Source organism: Malaya genurostris, chromosome 3 (genome assembly GCF_030247185.1).
Source record: "Malaya genurostris strain Urasoe2022 chromosome 3, Malgen_1.1, whole genome shotgun sequence".
NCBI classification, from domain to species: domain Eukaryota; kingdom Metazoa; phylum Arthropoda; class Insecta; order Diptera; family Culicidae; genus Malaya; species Malaya genurostris.
In genome coordinates this window covers 132,818,219-132,837,161 of record NC_080572.1, presented here as the reverse complement: position 1 = coordinate 132,837,161, position 18,943 = coordinate 132,818,219, and the positions used below count along the sequence as shown (strand labels likewise).

Below are 18,943 nucleotides of genomic sequence, written 5' to 3'. Positions count from 1 at the left end.
TCACAGTGATGTGGTCGTCCTGAAAAGGACGGGGTTTTCAACTCCTCGTCGTTACTGCTGCAGATGGCGAGGGATGATATTCGTTTTCTTGTTGTCACGGGCAGCGTTACCGGTGCAGCGCCCTTAGCAAATTTTCCTTCGAACATGTTAGTATTGTGAATAAAATAGGGAGCCATGAAGGAATAACGACATTGCAAGAACAGCAACCTAGTCGTGAAGGAAAAACTCGTCACCTTTCAGGCAAGCCTTCATGTCAGCGTAAACGCGACGAGCAAAAACAAAGTTATTTTCACGGACACAGGTCACTGCCTCTAGCATAGTGACGGTGGTCTCGACTTTCGGTAGAACTTCGGGAGAAAGTCGGATGAACTTTATACTTGAAATCACAAGCTCGGCTTGTACTAAAATCTTCGGGCTTCACCCGAAAGTAAATGTTAGGAGCTTAAAAACCCCTAGTTGGGAAGAGTTAGCAAGCAGTTCAGTCTCAGAGTGCGCGGAAAATATCCGTTAGTCTCGGGCGTCGGCCCGTAGACAAGTTAGTAGCTAGTTCAGTTCAGTTCGGAGTATAATACAGTAGCTATAGGAACATGTGTGCATGGTGAGACTTGAGTATCAAGTGACCTCAACATCAAGTAAGAAATATTGTTTATAATGGGATATAATAGATTTCGGAAGGTACCTAAAGAATTGAGTGAAAGATTGCTGTAATGAGTGAAGATTTAATAGTTTCATGTGCAGGTTTGATATTCACATGCAAAAGAAAAATAGTTAGACACAACCATTGCTCGGGTTAGGGTAGTGTTGATAATATACGACAACAAAAATATGTGTTGAAGAATAACTTCTTTTATTAATGTAAACAAGTAAATGTGGAGGCATATATCCGACGAGTTCACCATGAAGTGTTGTGAATAATTGAAACTCAGAAAAGGTGAATTTCGTGATATTAATCTCAAATACGTGGATGAATCAATACAATGACATAAAAGAGAAACCGAATTGGAGAGTGTTACTCCGTATAGAACTGAAAGAAACATCCTCTTCGTTATTCCTCTCCCGCCACCGCTCGGCCGGGGAGCTTGCACCGGCTAATTCCAACACTTCGGCAGCCAAATCACTGCCGCCAGATAGACCGATGCACCAGCACCGACACGCTCGGCGAGGTTTCCCTTCCGGAACAGACGATGGATTCTGCCAACTGGGAACTGCAGACCAGCACGGTTTGAGTGGGACTTTGCCTTGCTCTTAACTGTTCCTACTGTGTGCGTGTTTCTGCGTCAAAATTCCATAAGATGGTGTTAACAGCTAAGCAGCCAATTCAGTATTACTAGCTGCCGCTCTGTTAACTCTCTCTTTTATATCGTCTCACTGTTTCCCGTTCTGCGCACAGGAGAGGTATTATAACATCACATTTCATTTTTCACCGCTACCAGTAGCAGGTATAAAATGAAATGTGATGTGAGAAATAGCGTCATTTAAGTTAAAGCAGCTACTCTGAATGTACGAGACACCGTCAGCTAGATGGCACCAAAAACCGGTAGAAAGGCAGATTTGTACCGTCACTAACACATTCAAATACGAACGGCATTGCGAAAGCGAAAGTGATGATGTTGAACACATCTTTATACTAGTATGGGGTCGTGTGAAAATATGCCATACGATACAGGGTTGCCATACATTCAGGTTAATCTGTATTTTATTTATACATACAAGATCTGTTCAAAAAGTTTGTTTGTTTGTTTGTTTGTTTGTTTATTGTCTAGTAGTTTAAGATAAGATATCTTTTGATTATTACTACCTCCGATTTCACCATTCGCATAATCATTCTTATATCTAATTTTAATTTCTTATTTCAACAATTAAAATACTACTAGGTACTAGTTACGATTGAAAAAATCGATGCAGCCAACTTTAAAAATTGTTTCCGAGGGAGAGCGTCTTACTGTAGGTGGCAACAAGTTCCAATTTATCACACCTCGAACAAACATTGAACTAGCGTAACACACCGTATTATGAGCAGGAATCACTAAGTTTTCCAAACGATGTCCTCGAGACTGAATAAGTTTTCCATAGAGTACAGCGGGGAACTGAGTTTTCTGAAGACCTCTAAGGAAAACACAGGAACGATATGCATAAAATCCATTTAGAGTACACCAATGAGGTTCTGTTGCAGATGACTAACGTGGTCGTAGCGATTTAATCCATATACGTATCGCACACAGCAGTTCAATGCTATGCGTAGCTGGTTAAATGAGTTGGCACTAGGGGAGACATGAAGAACATCTCCGAACAAGAAATGTGGCAAGATCAATGATTTGAACAGTTTCAGTTTTGTTGATGACGGGGCGGTAGGAACGCAGCTGTACAACGTTCGCAAGCTGGCATAAATTTTTCCGCATTGTTGCTTTATTAGTCCATCCAACTGCAAGTCACTTTGAAAAATGAACCCAAGGTTATTTGCGTTTCCGGACCAATCGATTTGTTGCCCGTTCAAGACAATTGAGGGTACTGGTAGAGTAAATCCGTTGATTCTACGTCGCCGGTTAGTTATAAGCAATGCTTTGCTTTTATTTGGATTCACGTATAAGTTGTTTCGTCGAGACCAGATTTCGACTTGCTCAAGATCACTATTTATCATGGTTATCAGTTCACGCACGCACGGTCCAACCCGACCAACATAGAGTTGCACATCGTCAGCATAAATCTGAATCGAACAGTACTTCAATACCGTTGGGAGATCATTTAAATGGCAGCAGAACAGCAGGGGATCAAGAACTGAGCCTTTCGGAACACCAGATATAACATCAGCACTGTTTGAGTAACGATTACCACAAAAAACGGTATGCTTTCTACGACAGAGGTACAATTCAATCATGTTTACAGCAGCCGATAAGAAATTGAACTGTGCCTTCAGTTTTTCCAGCAGTAAGTTGTGTGGAATTGTGTCAAAAGCCTTGGAAAAATCCAAAAGAAGAAGAATGGCAGTTCCTTTTTTATCAATGATGGCTCCTAAGTCGTCGTGCACTCGTAGAGTGGCGGTTTTGATGCTTTGACCTCTGCGAAAACCAGCCTGAAAGTCCGACAACAGATTGTTTGTATCGATATATGTTATCAATTGCTGCTTGAGAAGCTTTTCAAATACCTTTGACAATGACGGTAGTATGCTGATTGGACGAAGATTGGTGATGTCGTTCAGATGTGCTTTTTTCTTCAGCGGCACAACTTTAGCGTGTTTCCATCAATCGGGGAATGTACTTGTTCGAATGAGCAGATTAAACATGTGTGTTATGTATTGAACGATTAACGGACAGATAATCTTAATAAATCTAATCGGCAAACCATCCAGTCCGAGTGCATTCGACTTTGTATCCCAGAGAGCTTTGACGACATCCCAATATTCCACCTGTTGGAATGAGAAATTCTGTGGCGCTGATTGTGCTGATGTAACAAGTATTTCACTTCGAGGAGTGCTACCCGCATAGCTAGCCAAAAATGCGCGATTTACTTCGTCTGGATCGTACTCACACGGTAGCGTTGTTTTTACTATACCAACACCAAGATTTTTTATCCGTCTCCAGAGGGTTTTTGACGGAGTCCTGCTGTCCAAAAATCGGTTAAAATATTGCTGTTTGGCATGACTTATGCTTGTGTTGGCGCGATTTCTCATCACCTTGTAACGCTGTCGTCTTTCGTCTTTCAAATTTCTTGGAGCCTGTAACCAATCTCTGTAAGCCAAGTCTCGTTCGAGTAAAGCTTGACGTACACTTTCCGAAAACCAAGGATTATATCGTTTACGGGTTGACCGAACACGAAGCGGAATACAACAGTCGTGTATCGTTTTAATGTGTGCGTTGAAGAAAGCGATGACACCGTCCGGGTTTTCAATTTCATAAAATTGATTCCAGGGAATGGATAACAAAGCATGTTCCAAAGTTTGGGAATCAAAATTCGTATATACAACGATACGTGCAACGGTCAGAAGGTCGAGAAATCTCACAGTCAATTGACGCAAAGATGAGATCGTGTTGTGATAATGCCGGGAAACTTACTTGGCCGAATTTTAAAACCTTCTCGCTGTTATTTGTTATCAACAGATCAAGTTGAGAGCACCCTTCATTGTAATAAAAAGTCGGTTCTTCGCTCACGAATGACAGTGAATGATTAAAGAGCATCGATTCAAAACGTGCACGCTTAGTACTAGGACGAAGCATATCAGTGTTAAAGTCTCCTACCAGAAAAATTGTCTCATAACGAACAGCGAAATCAACCAGTTTTTCTGCCAAAAAGGATGAGCAATCGTTATCGGGAGGACTGTATACCGTCAAAAGCAATATCTTTTGGCCGTTTATTCGAAACTCTAAAGCCAAACATTCAGTTTTATCCATTGAATCTTCCACTAAGGCCGTGTTGAAAACCTTGGAACAGATTAGATGTTTTCTATAGTAAACAGCTATTCCTCCACCGCGCCGATAACCCCTGTCGTTTCGAGCAACCGAAAACCCAGGGATTCCGATACTACTGTCATTAATTTTTGAAGTCAACCACGATTCAGTGAAGCACGCAATCTCGATTTTGGAACAAGACAAAAGAGACCGAATTTCGTCAAGCTTGTCTGCATTACGCGTACAAAGACTTTGAGCGTTCCCGCAACAGATGTTTAGCTTTCCAGATAATAGAGCAGCATTCAGCACCGCTCTAGGAATGTTCGTTGAGGTATGATTCTGTACCCGGAATTCTCATTTTTCTTAAAAAATATTTATTTATTCGTCTACATCTATATGGTCCCCTTCAAAGTAATCCCCCCTAGATATAATACACTTATGCCAGCGTTTTTTCCAGTCTTCGAAACACCCCTGATAGTCACTTTTTGTAATGCTCTGTAGCACTCTCGGCGATTCTGCCTTTATCTCTTCAATCGATGAAAAACGCTGTCCTTTCATGGGTCTCTTCAACTTTGGGAACAGGAAAAAATCACACGGTGCGATATCTGGTGAATAAGGAGGTTAGGGCATGATTAAAGTCTTGTTTTTAGCCAAAAAATCACAAATAAGCAACGATGAATGAGCACGAATTTTGCTGCCACTCGTTTCATGCCCAAAACATTTGAAAAAATAGGATGGCATGAGCCAACTGATATGCCAACTTCATCAGCAACTTCTCTAATAGTGATTCGGCGATCATCCATAATCATTTTTTCCACTTTTCCCACATTTTCATCGATTATTGACGTGCTGGGTCGACCGGAGCGTACGTCGTCTTCAACGTCTTCGCGACCATCTTGGAAACGCTTATACCACTCGTAAACACTTATTTTTTTATAGCAGACTCACCGTAGACTCTCTGTAACATTTCGCACACTTGGTTACGCTTTATTTCATTTTTCACGCAAAATTTAATACAAATTCTTTGACTCTTCAATTCTTCCACTGTTTAAACTAACAAAAATCGCCGAGCTCAAAAAAACACGTCTTCACCGGCCGCTACAAGACAGAATGTAAACAATGAATACAGCTGAAAATTTCACCATACATTAGGGACATATGTACCAACACAATAATAAAAAATTTGACCACCGGACTCTCCAGACGCGCGCAGTTAAAAAATTCCGGGAACTTTTTGAACAGACCTCGTACATATATGTACAGATTAATCTGTATTATTATTATTATTATTATTATTATTATTATTATTATTATTATTATTATTATTATTATTATTATTATTATTATTATTATTATTATTATTATTATTATCATTATTATTACTATTATTATTATTATTAAAATGATTCTTGCATACCGAAGATCGTCGATACATTTCAGACCAGGCCATTGCAATTGTCTCCTAATAAAATTTCGAGAAGAATCAGATTTCTTCGAACTTCATAGCTTCAATAAAAATAAACTACAAATTTGTCGTACCTAGCCTCCTATATTAGCAAATTAAAAAGGAATTGTTTCAAGTTTGGAATATATATGCCAGTTTTTTCGTATTCACGACTTCCAGTTATGTCTCTGACATTACCCACCCGCCTTTTTGCTCACCTCTTGGTGACATTTTCTATTACTTAAATAGAAAAGACTCTGATACCGATATATTACAGATAGACTTTTGTTTTTGAATTAAAAGATGACTTTTTTGGTCATTTGCTGCTCAAAAATATTTATTTCTCTTAAATGGCCAACGTTTTGAAGCAATAAACTTTCGAAACGTTGGCAATAAGTGTGAAACGATAATATCATCCATAGCTAGGAGAAGTACCTAGCTTATTTCTTATTTTTCGGATGTTGTCAAAATACTTTTTTCTTTCCTACCTGCGACGTAGGCATTTTTGCAGTTTGTTTCTAAACAAACTCAATACCAAGTAATATGTCTTGCCTATAACATAATCTTAGTGTGAACGGTGCGGTATAAACTTTATATTACTATCGTTAAAACATGTTATTTTCTGCTGGTATAAACATAGTATAATACTATGTTCGCACCTCGATTTTAAAACGCGGTTCAAGATTATCTCGATGTCAATTTTCTTGTTGATTATATTAAATTACGTTTCAACTGCGTAGTGTAAACATAGAATTATATAATACACAACAATACGATATAAAACATTATAGAATAATACTGCATAATACAATACCCCCTACTTTCATGCAGTATAAAATAATATAACATCAAACAACAAATACCCGGGTTGGTGGTACAATACATACACCGCCTGTAATATAATATAATACAATGTAATATAATACAATATAATATAATAATACAATATAAAATCATATCATACTATATAATATTATTTAATATAATGCAGTAAAACATAACATAATATGATATAATGAATTTTATTACCGTTCTCACTTCCACTTTCACATTCACTTCACTTGATTTAAGTAATTATTTTTTTCTCTGTAGCGATTTCCGTAATAAGAACCTGCATTCACTTCATTTGGTTTCACCGTGTAATGATACCGGTAATAAGGGCCAATATAATATAATACAATATAATATAATATAATATAATATGATATAATATAATATAATATAATATAATATAATATAATATAATATAATATAATATAATATAATATAATATAATATAATATAATATAATATAATATAATATAATATAATATAATATAATATAATATAATATAATATAATATAATATAATATAATATAATATAATATAATATAATATAATATAATATAATATAATGTAATATTCCAATAATAAAGTTCAATATACTACAATATAATTTAATATATTTTCATTTATTGCGTAGTGAAATGATGTCATGATGAGTTTGCTGGCATCCTAAATATTGTGAAAAAAGAATCAGAACGCCCATTCAATGATTCAATCATTATATTGACAATGAGTGTGGAATCAAAAATAATAATCATAGTAATTATAAATAATAATAATAAATATAATAATAATAATAACAATAATAGTAGTAATAATATAAGAAAACAACCTAATATAACAGTATAATAGAATATACTATATATTGGAAGCTCCCTACTTTGTGTCGGAAGATTATTGCTTCCTTCAAATGATTCCTTTATTCGCAGTATTTTCAGAATGTTACATAAATTCATCAAACAAGGAAAGCAGTACTACAATTATAATCGCTGAACAGAAAACCTTTAAGATTTTGAATAAATAAATAAATAAATAAATAAATAAAATGTTATGAAACTATCCAGCATTTTCATCAATGCGCTCGGGTGCTTGCAGTACGTTTGACAAATTTGTCATGAGTACAACCATGTACTCATGTCATCGGAAAATTAAACAACCATGGCTACTAATCACTACATGGCGCACTGCACCGAAAAGGATTTTGCACTAGCGATTATCTTTTTTAATTTAGTAGGTATTTACGAATCAGGAATCAGAACAAATTGGCTCAGATGGCACGTTCCGCTTGATATTTGGAGATTTGTGCCCTGCCATCAATTTGTTTTAGCATCATTTTCCCGATATATAAGAGGGAAGGATTGGAAGGATATGGTAAGGTTTGGACTAGGAGGATGGGAAAAATTGACGATACAAAAATACCAAAAATCAGAAGTAAATTCTGGTGGTGTACTATCCCCACTTTTATGGAACCTAGACGCTGATGGTTTGTTAAGAAAACTTAATGACTTTGGATTTCCGAGTTATGGTTTTACCGACGATTATCATATATTACTGACCGGTATAAGCAGTAACACTCTCTTCGATTTAACGCAGCAAACCCTGCGATCTGTAGAGCAACGGTATTGTCAGGTTGGATTATCTGTAAATCCGGAAAAAACATCAATGGTGCGTTTTACTCATCGTAGGATAATCACAGGAGCTCGTCCGTTACAGTTCTTCGGTTTAAAGGACACTGTGGTCGATCAAGTTAAATACGTCGAGGTTATTCTTGATTCAAAACTGAATTGGTCTGCTCACATTGACTTCAGGATTAAAAGAGCTTGCATGGCTTTCGGCCAATGCCTACGAGCTTTTAGAAAATCATGGGAACTCAAACCCAGATACATTCATTGGATCTACACAAATATCGTTAGACCAATTTTAGCATATGGGTGTCTTGTGTGGTGGCAGAAAGGAGTCGCGACAGTTTAATCAAAGCTAAATCATCTCCAAAGGATGGTCTTAATGGCGATGACAGGAGCATTCACGACAACTCCTACTGCTGCTCTAGAGGCGCTACTATGCATTAAACCACTACACGTGTTTCTAAGCATTATCTTGTGCATACCGTCTTTAGGTTACAGGGCTTTGGAACAGTAACCCTTTGGATTATGCTACTAGCCACACTCGCTTGTGGACTCAAATGGTTACGTGGGATGAGTATCTGCTCGCTCCTAGTGACCTAACTCTCACATGCAGTTTTCCTTTCAAAACATTCAATGTGAGCTATCTTCTTCGTGAGGAATGGTTGTCTGGTTGTCTGGAACGACAACTTGATGAACACATAGTTTGTAATACGGACGGTTCTCTGTTGAATGGTCGTGCTGGTGCTGGTGTCTACTGTCGTGAAATGAGGCTAGAGCAGTCTCATTCACTTGGTAGATACTGTACTGTGTTCCAAGCAGAAATCTACGCGATTCTCTGTGGAATACAATCGGCACTTCAGCAGAGAATCTGTGGCAAACGATTTTATTTTTGTTCCGACAGTCAGGCAGCCTTAAAAGCACTCAGTTCGAATGATTCACGGTCGAATCTAGTGATCGCATGTCGAACTCAAATTGAAGACCTCAGCATTTAAAATGCTGTTTACTTCTTATGGGTACCCTGCTATTCTGGTATTACTGGAAATGAATGGGCTGATGAGTTGGCTAGAGCTGGTGCAACGAATGATTTCGTTGGTCCTGAACCAGCTTTACCACTTTCAACTAGTTGGATAAAGCACAAGATTCGTTATTGAGCTGCATCCAAACATGCCAGCTTCTGGCGCAGCTTGCAAAGCGCTCAGACAAAAGCATTTTTACCACATTTAAATCTGAAAATGTCAAAGCGTCTACTGAGTATTATTCTTGTGATTTGTGTGAATGCGATTATGGTATTTCATAACATCTGATATGTAACTGTCCCGCATTGACGCAACTACGTATCCGGCTTTTTGGTTTTCCATACATGGTTGAGTCTGTGTATGCGGAGCTACAATTAAAGGATATTCACTCGTTTCTCACCCAATGTGATAAGGAGCTATAGTCAGAGTGGTTCATCGTTCTTCCTGGAGTGAATGAATCCTTTCTGTATGCACCGTAAATGTGGCTTTGTAGATTGTTTGGCATCCTTTACGGGTACCGAATTCACTTCTGCGTGTACATACTGCGAATCGTTCTGCATTATTCCGGGAGTGAAGAATGGTGTCGCTTTTGTTAAATCTCTAAATACTCTCGGGGGTTAGAGGTTTTAGTAACTGTGCATCGTTCATCAAAAAGAACGCACATAGTAACAAACCTAAATAGGTTTTACAACAGACTGTTCGGGACCGTAGAGGTTCAGAATTTACTTCTGCTTCCACTAAATTTGATCCCCAACAGATTGTTCAGCATCCCTCAGGGATGCAGAATATAGTTCTGCTTTTTTGTATTTTTGTGTCGTCAATTTTTCCAATCCTCCTAGTCCAAACCTTACCATTTCCTTCCAATCCTTCCCTCTTATATATCGGGAAAATGATGCTAAAACAAATTGATGGCAAGGCACAAATCTCCAAATATCAAGGGGAACGTGCCATTTGAGCCAATTTGTTCTGATTCCTGATTCGTTCTACTGATCGATAGTGCTATCTAGTACTCGGAAAGTAAGGACCGAGTACAAGTTGTAGTCCTGATGGCGTAGCCCGAGCTAAACATACATTGAAATAGTGACAGAGAAAAGCAATCGCCCGCAAAGAGAATTCTTTGCAAACTGGACCTCGATCTCTCCATTGCACACACAAGCTCCTCCAACACAACACAACACTTGAACTTTAAAGAATACGGTGGTGGCGGAAACCTAACGCAAAAATTCGTCCAGTTGGCGCAACCCAAGCAAAACACAACGTATGGACAGAGTTGGAAGACAAAAAAAAAACTACCGTACGCGATGAATGTTACTGATGAACTGACGTTGTACTTCAAGCAGAACTATTGCCAAAACTCTCGGGTGCTGAGCTGATGAATCTTGAGCTTATTTCGAAATGAGGTTTCGATGGATCCTCTGGCCAATCATATTATAGACAAGGCTGTATGGACAAGAATCTGGACGATAGCTCAACTTTCGTCGGTTAAATTGATCTACAATCAAATGTATTTTCATAGGTATTATTTGTTCTTTAAATATGATTTAAATTAGGTTTATGGAATGTCTGCTGCCGGTTCTATGTATCGTGTTGGCAGCCAAGGGAGCCATTGGAGAAAGGATTGAAACTGTAGAGGAATATGTTGAGCACTACGGATGGTACAAAATGCCATCGAGTGTACATCGTGTGCTTATTCACCGGGCAAATATTGTGAGAGCGTCTGTCATTGCTGTTGGTACCCTCTCAGAGGAACCAAAGAAATGTCGCAACAAGGACATAATAAAACTACAATCAATCAAACAGCTTATTCGTCACACTTTTGAATTCGCCATTGCACGAGAGTCTGCTTAAGTTGATTTTTATTAGGAACCAAGGCCGAACACGCGAACCCAGAATATAGACTCTATTTGTCTTGATTTGTATTTTTCGTAGCCTACGAAATTACATCATTAGCCCAAATGTATGCAATTATATCTTTGTATATACTTGCGATACGGATTTTGTTATTTAATCTTCTCTTAGCCAAGCTTGTGCTCAAGTTTGTTATCCCCGCAGTTATTTTTATAGAGTTAAGTTTCTCTACCTTTACTACCATTCTGCGATTTCGATTGAAACGATAAACTATTTCTCATTATTAATCGAGTTCATCTTAAATAAATTAGAAATTAACCTTAAGCACTCAAAATTTTTCCTGGGGTAGTTGCAAATTTCTCAGGCGAAAACGACAAAACACGGAATTTCATCCGAACTCGCATGACACAAGCTTCAAATCGTTTTATAGCGCTTTGTGTTTTGCTGTCTAGCAACAACCTACTCCTGACATGCTACACGTAGGACTGAAACGTTAGCTATAATTTCGCTTATAGTTATATATTCGTGTGCTTCCAACAGCTTCGCTTTTGAATCGATTGACCAAATTTATCAACAGTTCAATGATATAGAATTGAAAATACGTGGCTATGAACATTCAAATCAATACGTAGAAATATTTCCAATCAATTGGTGAAATAATATTACTGATTAAAACTAAACTGACTGAGCTGTACGTGTTCAAAAGCTGACCACATTTCTACTTGTATCTATTGGTATTTATTTATTGAATTTCTAATTTGCACCCCAATAAAGAAAACAAAGATGTATTCCACATCAAAATTTCGGGAATTTCGGGCAAGAAAATGTTCACGGTTTCATTTCTGTAATTCATCGTTATAATTATATTTACAGATTTTTTAAAAACTTTATGCTAAGAAATAAATATTAAATTTAAATTTTTAGACTCGGTTTCTGATTTGAAATAAACATGAAAAATGTTTTGGTGAATGAATTTTTTTATTATTTATTAATGCTTAAAACAATTAATGGAGCTTTGATGACAAAACACGAAATATCTCATGTTGAACGCGAAATCGATTCCATTGTTGACGTATTACCGGATTTTTAAGAAACCGGAAAAAGACAAGTTTGGATAGAAATGCTTAGTGTGACCACAGTGTGGAACACAACAGTTCATTCTTCTCGTAAAACTAAACACACTTTCGAGTTTACACTAATTTAACAAATCGTTTTTGGTTACAATTCAATTCACTAAAAAGAAAAACGGCTTGATGCTGATTTTAATTACACAGTGTTGCCACTATAAACATTTATTACATACAAGATTAAAAAAAAAGTGAAACATTCTCTGAAATTTTTTTCGGCGAGGTAAAATTATACATTTTAATAAACTTGTTTTCTGATTTTCTTTATACTTGGCATCATTGCTCGCGTACCCTGCAAAAGATTTTTCTTTTCACAATGTGCGGGTAGCAACATCAAAATCAGCCAATCAGAAACTGGTCCATTTTGGAACAAAAGCAGCCCCCCCCCCCCCCGTTGTCAGGTCTTGTCTTAGGGCAAGACCGCATCGAATCTCGTGCATAGAAGTACGGTAGAGAAATGTCAAATTCGTGAGCGCCAAAATAGCAGTACTGCGCATCCATACAATTGACATGATATGTTGAATATGATGCCGTGCCATGGCGTTGCTGGACTGAAGATTGATTTCGCTCCAAGCTGACAGGGTCTGCGTAGCCACCAACCAAGATGTTCTCACTTGTTTTATAGTATTTTCGAACCCATTGATTTCGTCTTTGCAGAAGATAAAAAGCGCAAAAGTATTCCATTCCGAAGCGATGTTTTGAAATTATTGAAAGAACTTAACACTGTATCCAATAGTATGCTATTTTCATCCAGCGATGATGATTATGAAGAGGAGAGTGATGCACTGTGATACTTTATCTGCATGTAACACTTTATCTGCATGTGACAATGGACATGGAAACAGTGAAACATTGAAATTCATTTTGTTGAGTTTTGTAAAGAGCCCTATCCCACCCACTATGAATTGTTTATGAAACTGTAGGGACAAGATTGTAGAGAAAAGTTGTGTAAAATATAACTGCTCGTATCTGCTCCTCATCAAGATGTACCCCCTTAAAGATAGTATTTAAAATTTACTAAAGTGGTATAAGTCTTTTAATTGCAGAGCTTAAAAATTTTAGGTCTACAGCAAAAGTTTTTATTTATTAAGCACATACAACTATGTAGAACATTACAATAACGTAATAATTCGAACAAAAAAGTTATGATAAAAAAACGCTTTTTAGGGTATTCTCTCAAGCTCAACCTTATAACTCCGTTCACGCGAGAGATATACATTTACTATGTACAGCTTAAAATGCTCTAATGTATAATCTTTACATAAATAGTAATGAATTTTGAAGAGAAATAAAAAAGTTATTTTTTCGTTTTGGGAGTACATCCTCCTTGAGAAAAAAATTTTGGCTTCAAAATGAGCCAATTTCAAAATTATGCAACTTTCTAAAAGTATGTCCCACTTTTTTTATTTCGTTCCACTGTGCGGCGCAACAGGTATTGCGTTATTAATGATAGTATGATAAATTCATGGTCCTTGAGTATAAATGAACATAGTTTTGTTGATCGTCACATATTAAATGATTAAGTTTTATTTTTCATTGGTTTTTCATTGCAGGTACTCACGCATTCTACTGTAAAGAGGATCTATGCACTAGGACCTCATTATCTAGGATCGTTGCAAGCTCCGCATACTGAAAAGCTGTTGGACGATTTTGTTAGTCCACTTGTACCAGAAGAACATGTTGTATTTGGATTAAATGCTCGGGCGGTTTCTAATATAACTCTATCAAAAATTCGGAAAGTATACAGTAGACTGGATTGTAAAGCAATAGCTAAACAACTAGGTATGAACTCACATGACAATGCAACTCCGATAAAGATCCTACACAATTCAGCCGGTCATCTTGCTGGTCCAGCACGTACGTTCGGTGGTGTTATGATAGGTTACCTCGGAATTAGATGTTTTAGTCCAAATCCAGTGCCCGCGATTATTTACACTGTGGGTGGTTGCAGCGTTTTATTGGGTATAATAGCTATGTCGCAAAACGTCGAGGCTCTTTACGCAGGTGTTAAAGTTCTAACTTGTGTTATTAAGTCGAATAAATCAACACAAAAGGAAATGGATCGAAAGCGGTATTACCAAACCTTAGGAATGATTTTGAAGAGGAAGAAATATTTGCTAAACTCACATATATTGCACCTCACTTTTAATTTAGTGGGTACAGTCAACAGTGGACAAGAAAGTTCAGCAATACCGAACAAAATGTCATTTCAGGTAAGTTAAAATATTTAATTCTTTGGGCGTGAATACGTCTTACTCAGTGTACATCTTTCCTAAATTTACCTCCTGGAAGGGTGATAAGTTTTTGATTGTGAACATATCTGAGTGCTGTTTCTAACGAGTCAACAAAATTACAGTGTGTTACATAAGAGCGTGGTCACGATTACTCGCGATCGGTAAAATGGAATGGTGTGTTTTTTAACAATCAATAAGTCCCGAGACTAACAATGGAAACAACATTTTTTTCGCAAGTTTTTTTTTATTCATCAACATAATCACCTTTTAGGGTGATACAATGGTTCCAACGTTTTTACCTTTTTTTATATATATAAAAAATAGGTGTAGAATTCGCTCAAACTTTCGAAAATTTTTCCGAGGCCCGGAGGGCCGAATGACATATACCAATCGATTCAGCTCGACGAACTGAGCAAATGTCTGTGTGTGTCTGTATGTGTGTTGTCAACTAAGAGGTCGAGATCTCAGAGATGGCTGGACCGATTTTGATTAAACTAGTCGCAAATGAAAGGTCTCCCCGTCACCCAAAACGCTGTTGAATGGTTTTGAGATCGGATGTTTACTTTTTGAGTTATTCGAAGTTTTATGTCAAAATTTTCAGTTTTTTGACAGTATCTGTCACAATTGACCTTGAAAACAGAATATGTTTTCAGACTTAGATTCCGCACGATAATACCTATTCAACAAGCCATAGATTGTTAAAATCCGTCCATTTTTAACGGAGATATCGAAATTTTTGTGTAAACGACTTTTCCCCCTATTCCAGCAGTAGGAGTTTTGAGCGCTGTTTGACAAAGCAATGCTTGGGAGCAACGGAAAACACGATTTTTTATTCTGTTACATACAATTGTTTCTAAGTACCAAAAAGACTGTGTACAGCATCCTTTTTCATGACAATTTGCCTCGGACCGATTTTAGCACGGCTCGTTTTTGGCAACATAATCGTTCGAATATGACATATATAAACCAGATGATGGCAGATTTTTTTTTAATTATATTGTTTTAAACTACTTACAGCAATAAATGCTGGAAGAACATAACATCCATATACAATTCGAATCAGTTCGTCGAGATCAGCAAATGCGTGTGGACAAATAATTTCACTCAATTTTCTCTGAAAATTTCTTTTCTACAAATTCAGATTCATACGAAAATTCGTATGCTCCCATACAAAGTTCCTGAATTATGTTTGGTTCCGACCTCTGGTTCCGGAACTACAGGATGATATATGAAACGAAATCAAAATTGTGTAACTCATTCTTCTCGTAGATGGCTGAACCGATCTAAGATTCAAATGAAATCTAAGAATCATCTAAGATGTAAATGAAAAGTTTCAAGATTCTTTAAAACATCAGCCTCTTCAGTCAGATCCAACTTCCGGTTTCGGGGATACAGGATGATTAGCATAAAAATGTCTATTCCACATAAATTAATCAGGTTTATCGGGTTAGCAGATTTGGATAGTCGATAAAAAAATTAACTTTTTTCAGTTTTAGTGGTATTCAGTTGTCGATTCAGAAGGCACCTAAAAATTATATTCGTGCTATGATTTCTAAAAGATGTCTTCACTGATCTTAAAATATTTTGAAACAAATGTAAACTATACAGCTACTCAGGTGAATTTATCTGACTTTGGCCATACCGATTTTAGAACTCCGGTTCCAGTATCGTTTCTCAAAGCTCAATCGTTTTCTCAAAAAAGCCTAATCAAATTTCAGAAACAAAAATTCAAATTGAATTAAACTTATATACAAAATTAATTAGTTTTATACGTACATACAAAAATTAATGTATTTGTAATTTATTCGTCATATGGCCATACGAATCGGTTTGGGTTATGCTGGTTCCTGAATACCGGATCTGGAAGTACCTTAAATTACCGTAAACTCTAAAGTGGAATTTACATATCATGGCATGTTTAATCGATTATCACACTTCTAGATTTAAATTCGATTGTATTTGCAGTTTCGACATTACAGAGTAATGAGTGATTACAATCTCAAATTGTCGCTTAAAACGACGGTCATTAAAATAATGTAATGAAAACTTAAACACCGAAGAATATTCATGCAAAAAACACATGCGGATTGATAATAAAAGGTATCATCTCACTGCTAGGTGGATTAATCACGTTTTTTTTTCGATAAACTGCTTTCTGAATCATCGACTCGTTGCTGTTTTTGTTCTATGTTCCATGTTCCATGTTCCATGTAAATACACTTCCATATGATATCTGTGTCATCTCAGCAATCTCACGGAGCTTCACTTTACGATCTTTCATTATAATTTTTGTCACTTCACTCACATTTTCCGGTGTAACGGCTTCTTCAAGCAAAGGTTAGTACTCTAGAAAGAAGTGGTTACTGATTTACTACGAGCGCCATCTCTGCTTTAGTCTCGGGACTTATTGATCCATGTGTTAGTTGAGATCTGACATCACGATATTCCACGCATGTCCAAACGACATGATAAATATCGCGGTATCCTTCGCCACAAGCACAATGATTGGTCTCGGAAAGTCCAATTCGAAGGAGATGTGCATTTAACGTGTAGTGATTGGACACGAGTCTGGACATCACACGAATGAAGTCCATACTCGCATTTAGTTTAGGAATAATTGAGTGCATCCACCGACCCACATCATCTTTATCCCACTTACTAGAAAATATTTTTGGGATTCCCATCGAGCGTAGGTATTCCGGGATTCCACGCACTTTGCGCTGTGGATGAGTCGAAAAATAAAGTTGAGTCGGGGACATTTAGGATGCTGTCACGGATAGGCATATATCTTGAAGGGTCGATTTCCTTAGACATATAGTTAAGATATACTGTCATGAGTCTTGTTTGAGATTGAAGCTCAACTAGCCTTTATAAGTTATTAATAACCAGGGGATTCAGTACCTCACATCTTATAAGGAGTCGCGATGAAAGCTCCCAAAAACGATCTTTCAATGGAAGAACTCCCGCCGGAACTTCAAGACTCATTGTAAATTCGCAAACAACGATACTGAATTCGCTCAAGTTTGATAATATGAGAGTTTGCAGCAGAACGAAAGCAAACGCATCCATATTCCATCACTGAAAGTATCGTTGTCTGATACAATGTTATTAGATCTTTCGGATGAGCACCCCACCAAGATCCTGTTATTAATTGAAGAAAGTTTACTCTTTGTTGGCATTTTGTTATCAGATACCTAACGTGTCCTCCCCACGAGCATTTGGATTCAAACCACATCCCGAGGTATTTGAAAGTCTAAACCTGTTGGATCATTCTTCCCATCATATGAATCTGAAGCTGCGCGGGATCATGCTTTCTTGAAAAGACGGCCAGCTATGTTTTCTCCGTAGAGAATTCGATACTCAGATGAATAGCCCAAACGGACAAGTTTTCTAAGGTATCTTGCAATGGTTTTTGCAGATCAATAGCTTTGGGTTCAGTAACTGAAACCCCGCCATCATCTACCAATTGTCTTAGTGTACATGGGGTTACTAGACAGCTGTCAATGTCATTCACGTAAAAATGATAAAGGAGCGGACTGAGGCATGATCCTTGCGGTAGACCCATGTAGCTAATTCTGAATGTTGCCCAATCGCCATGTGAAAAATACATGCATTTCTCTGACAAAAGGTTGTGCAAACAATGTTGATGGAGCTTGTCTGAAAGAACATCAACGGAAACTGAATCAAATGCTCCTTTAATGTCTGAAAATACACATTCCATTTGTTGTTTTTGAGCGAAGGCAATTTGGATGTCAGACGAAAGTAATGCAAGGCAATCATTCGTCCGTTTATTTCTACGGAAGCCAAACTGAGCATCTGAAAACAAACCGTCCGGTTCGACCCAAGTGTCAAGTGTTGCTTTAGTAGCTCTGTGCCTTTGCACCCCTTCGTCTTCGCACCTTTATGCTATGGCACCACTGTGACTCGTCACTCCGAATATTCCCTTGGCTATTAGCATCAGCAGTTTTAACTACCTGCAGCCTTTAACTCACGAGCGGTTCAATCGAAACGCTACCTCTTCGCTTGAATGGTTTTTACTGAATGAACCTTTTTAGGATTGCCATCTTCTATATCGTTGTCCACTTTTCGTTGTTTTTGCACCAATGCAAACAACTGGCTGCTGTGACGCAATCGCTCTTGTCCAAAGCGAAACTAGCTTTGCAAACGACACAAAATACATCTGCTCGCAGTGGCGATAGAATCCAAACTAATCCAATTTTTGTTAGGAGGTTTCTTTTTACGTTTGTAGCTTTTTCACTTCGTTTGTAGCTTTTTACCTAATGGGCGATCCTAACGGCTATAAAAATAGCAGCACATAGAATTTTAATTTCGATTATTTCATTTCGGATTTGCATTTCATTGAAAGAAATTATCAGGATGCTGTACGGGATTCATTCCTGCTTTTCAGAAAGACCAAATTGTGGAACTCACTACGATATTA

At 37.3% G+C, this 18,943-nt stretch overlaps 1 protein-coding gene across 5 annotated transcripts in view; it reads left to right on the top strand.

Moving 5' to 3' along the window:
• LOC131436301 (WD repeat and FYVE domain-containing protein 3) overlaps nucleotides 1-18,943 on the top strand; it is a 1,204,110-nt gene that overhangs the window by 450,047 nt on the left and 735,120 nt on the right. For all 5 annotated transcript variants that reach the window (XM_058604951.1, XM_058604953.1, XM_058604954.1 and 2 more), the window contains exon 14: nucleotides 13,822-14,481. In XM_058604951.1, coding sequence (XP_058460934.1) covers nucleotides 13,822-14,481 — 660 coding nt within the window. The remainder of the gene's footprint in view (nucleotides 1-13,821; nucleotides 14,482-18,943) is intronic.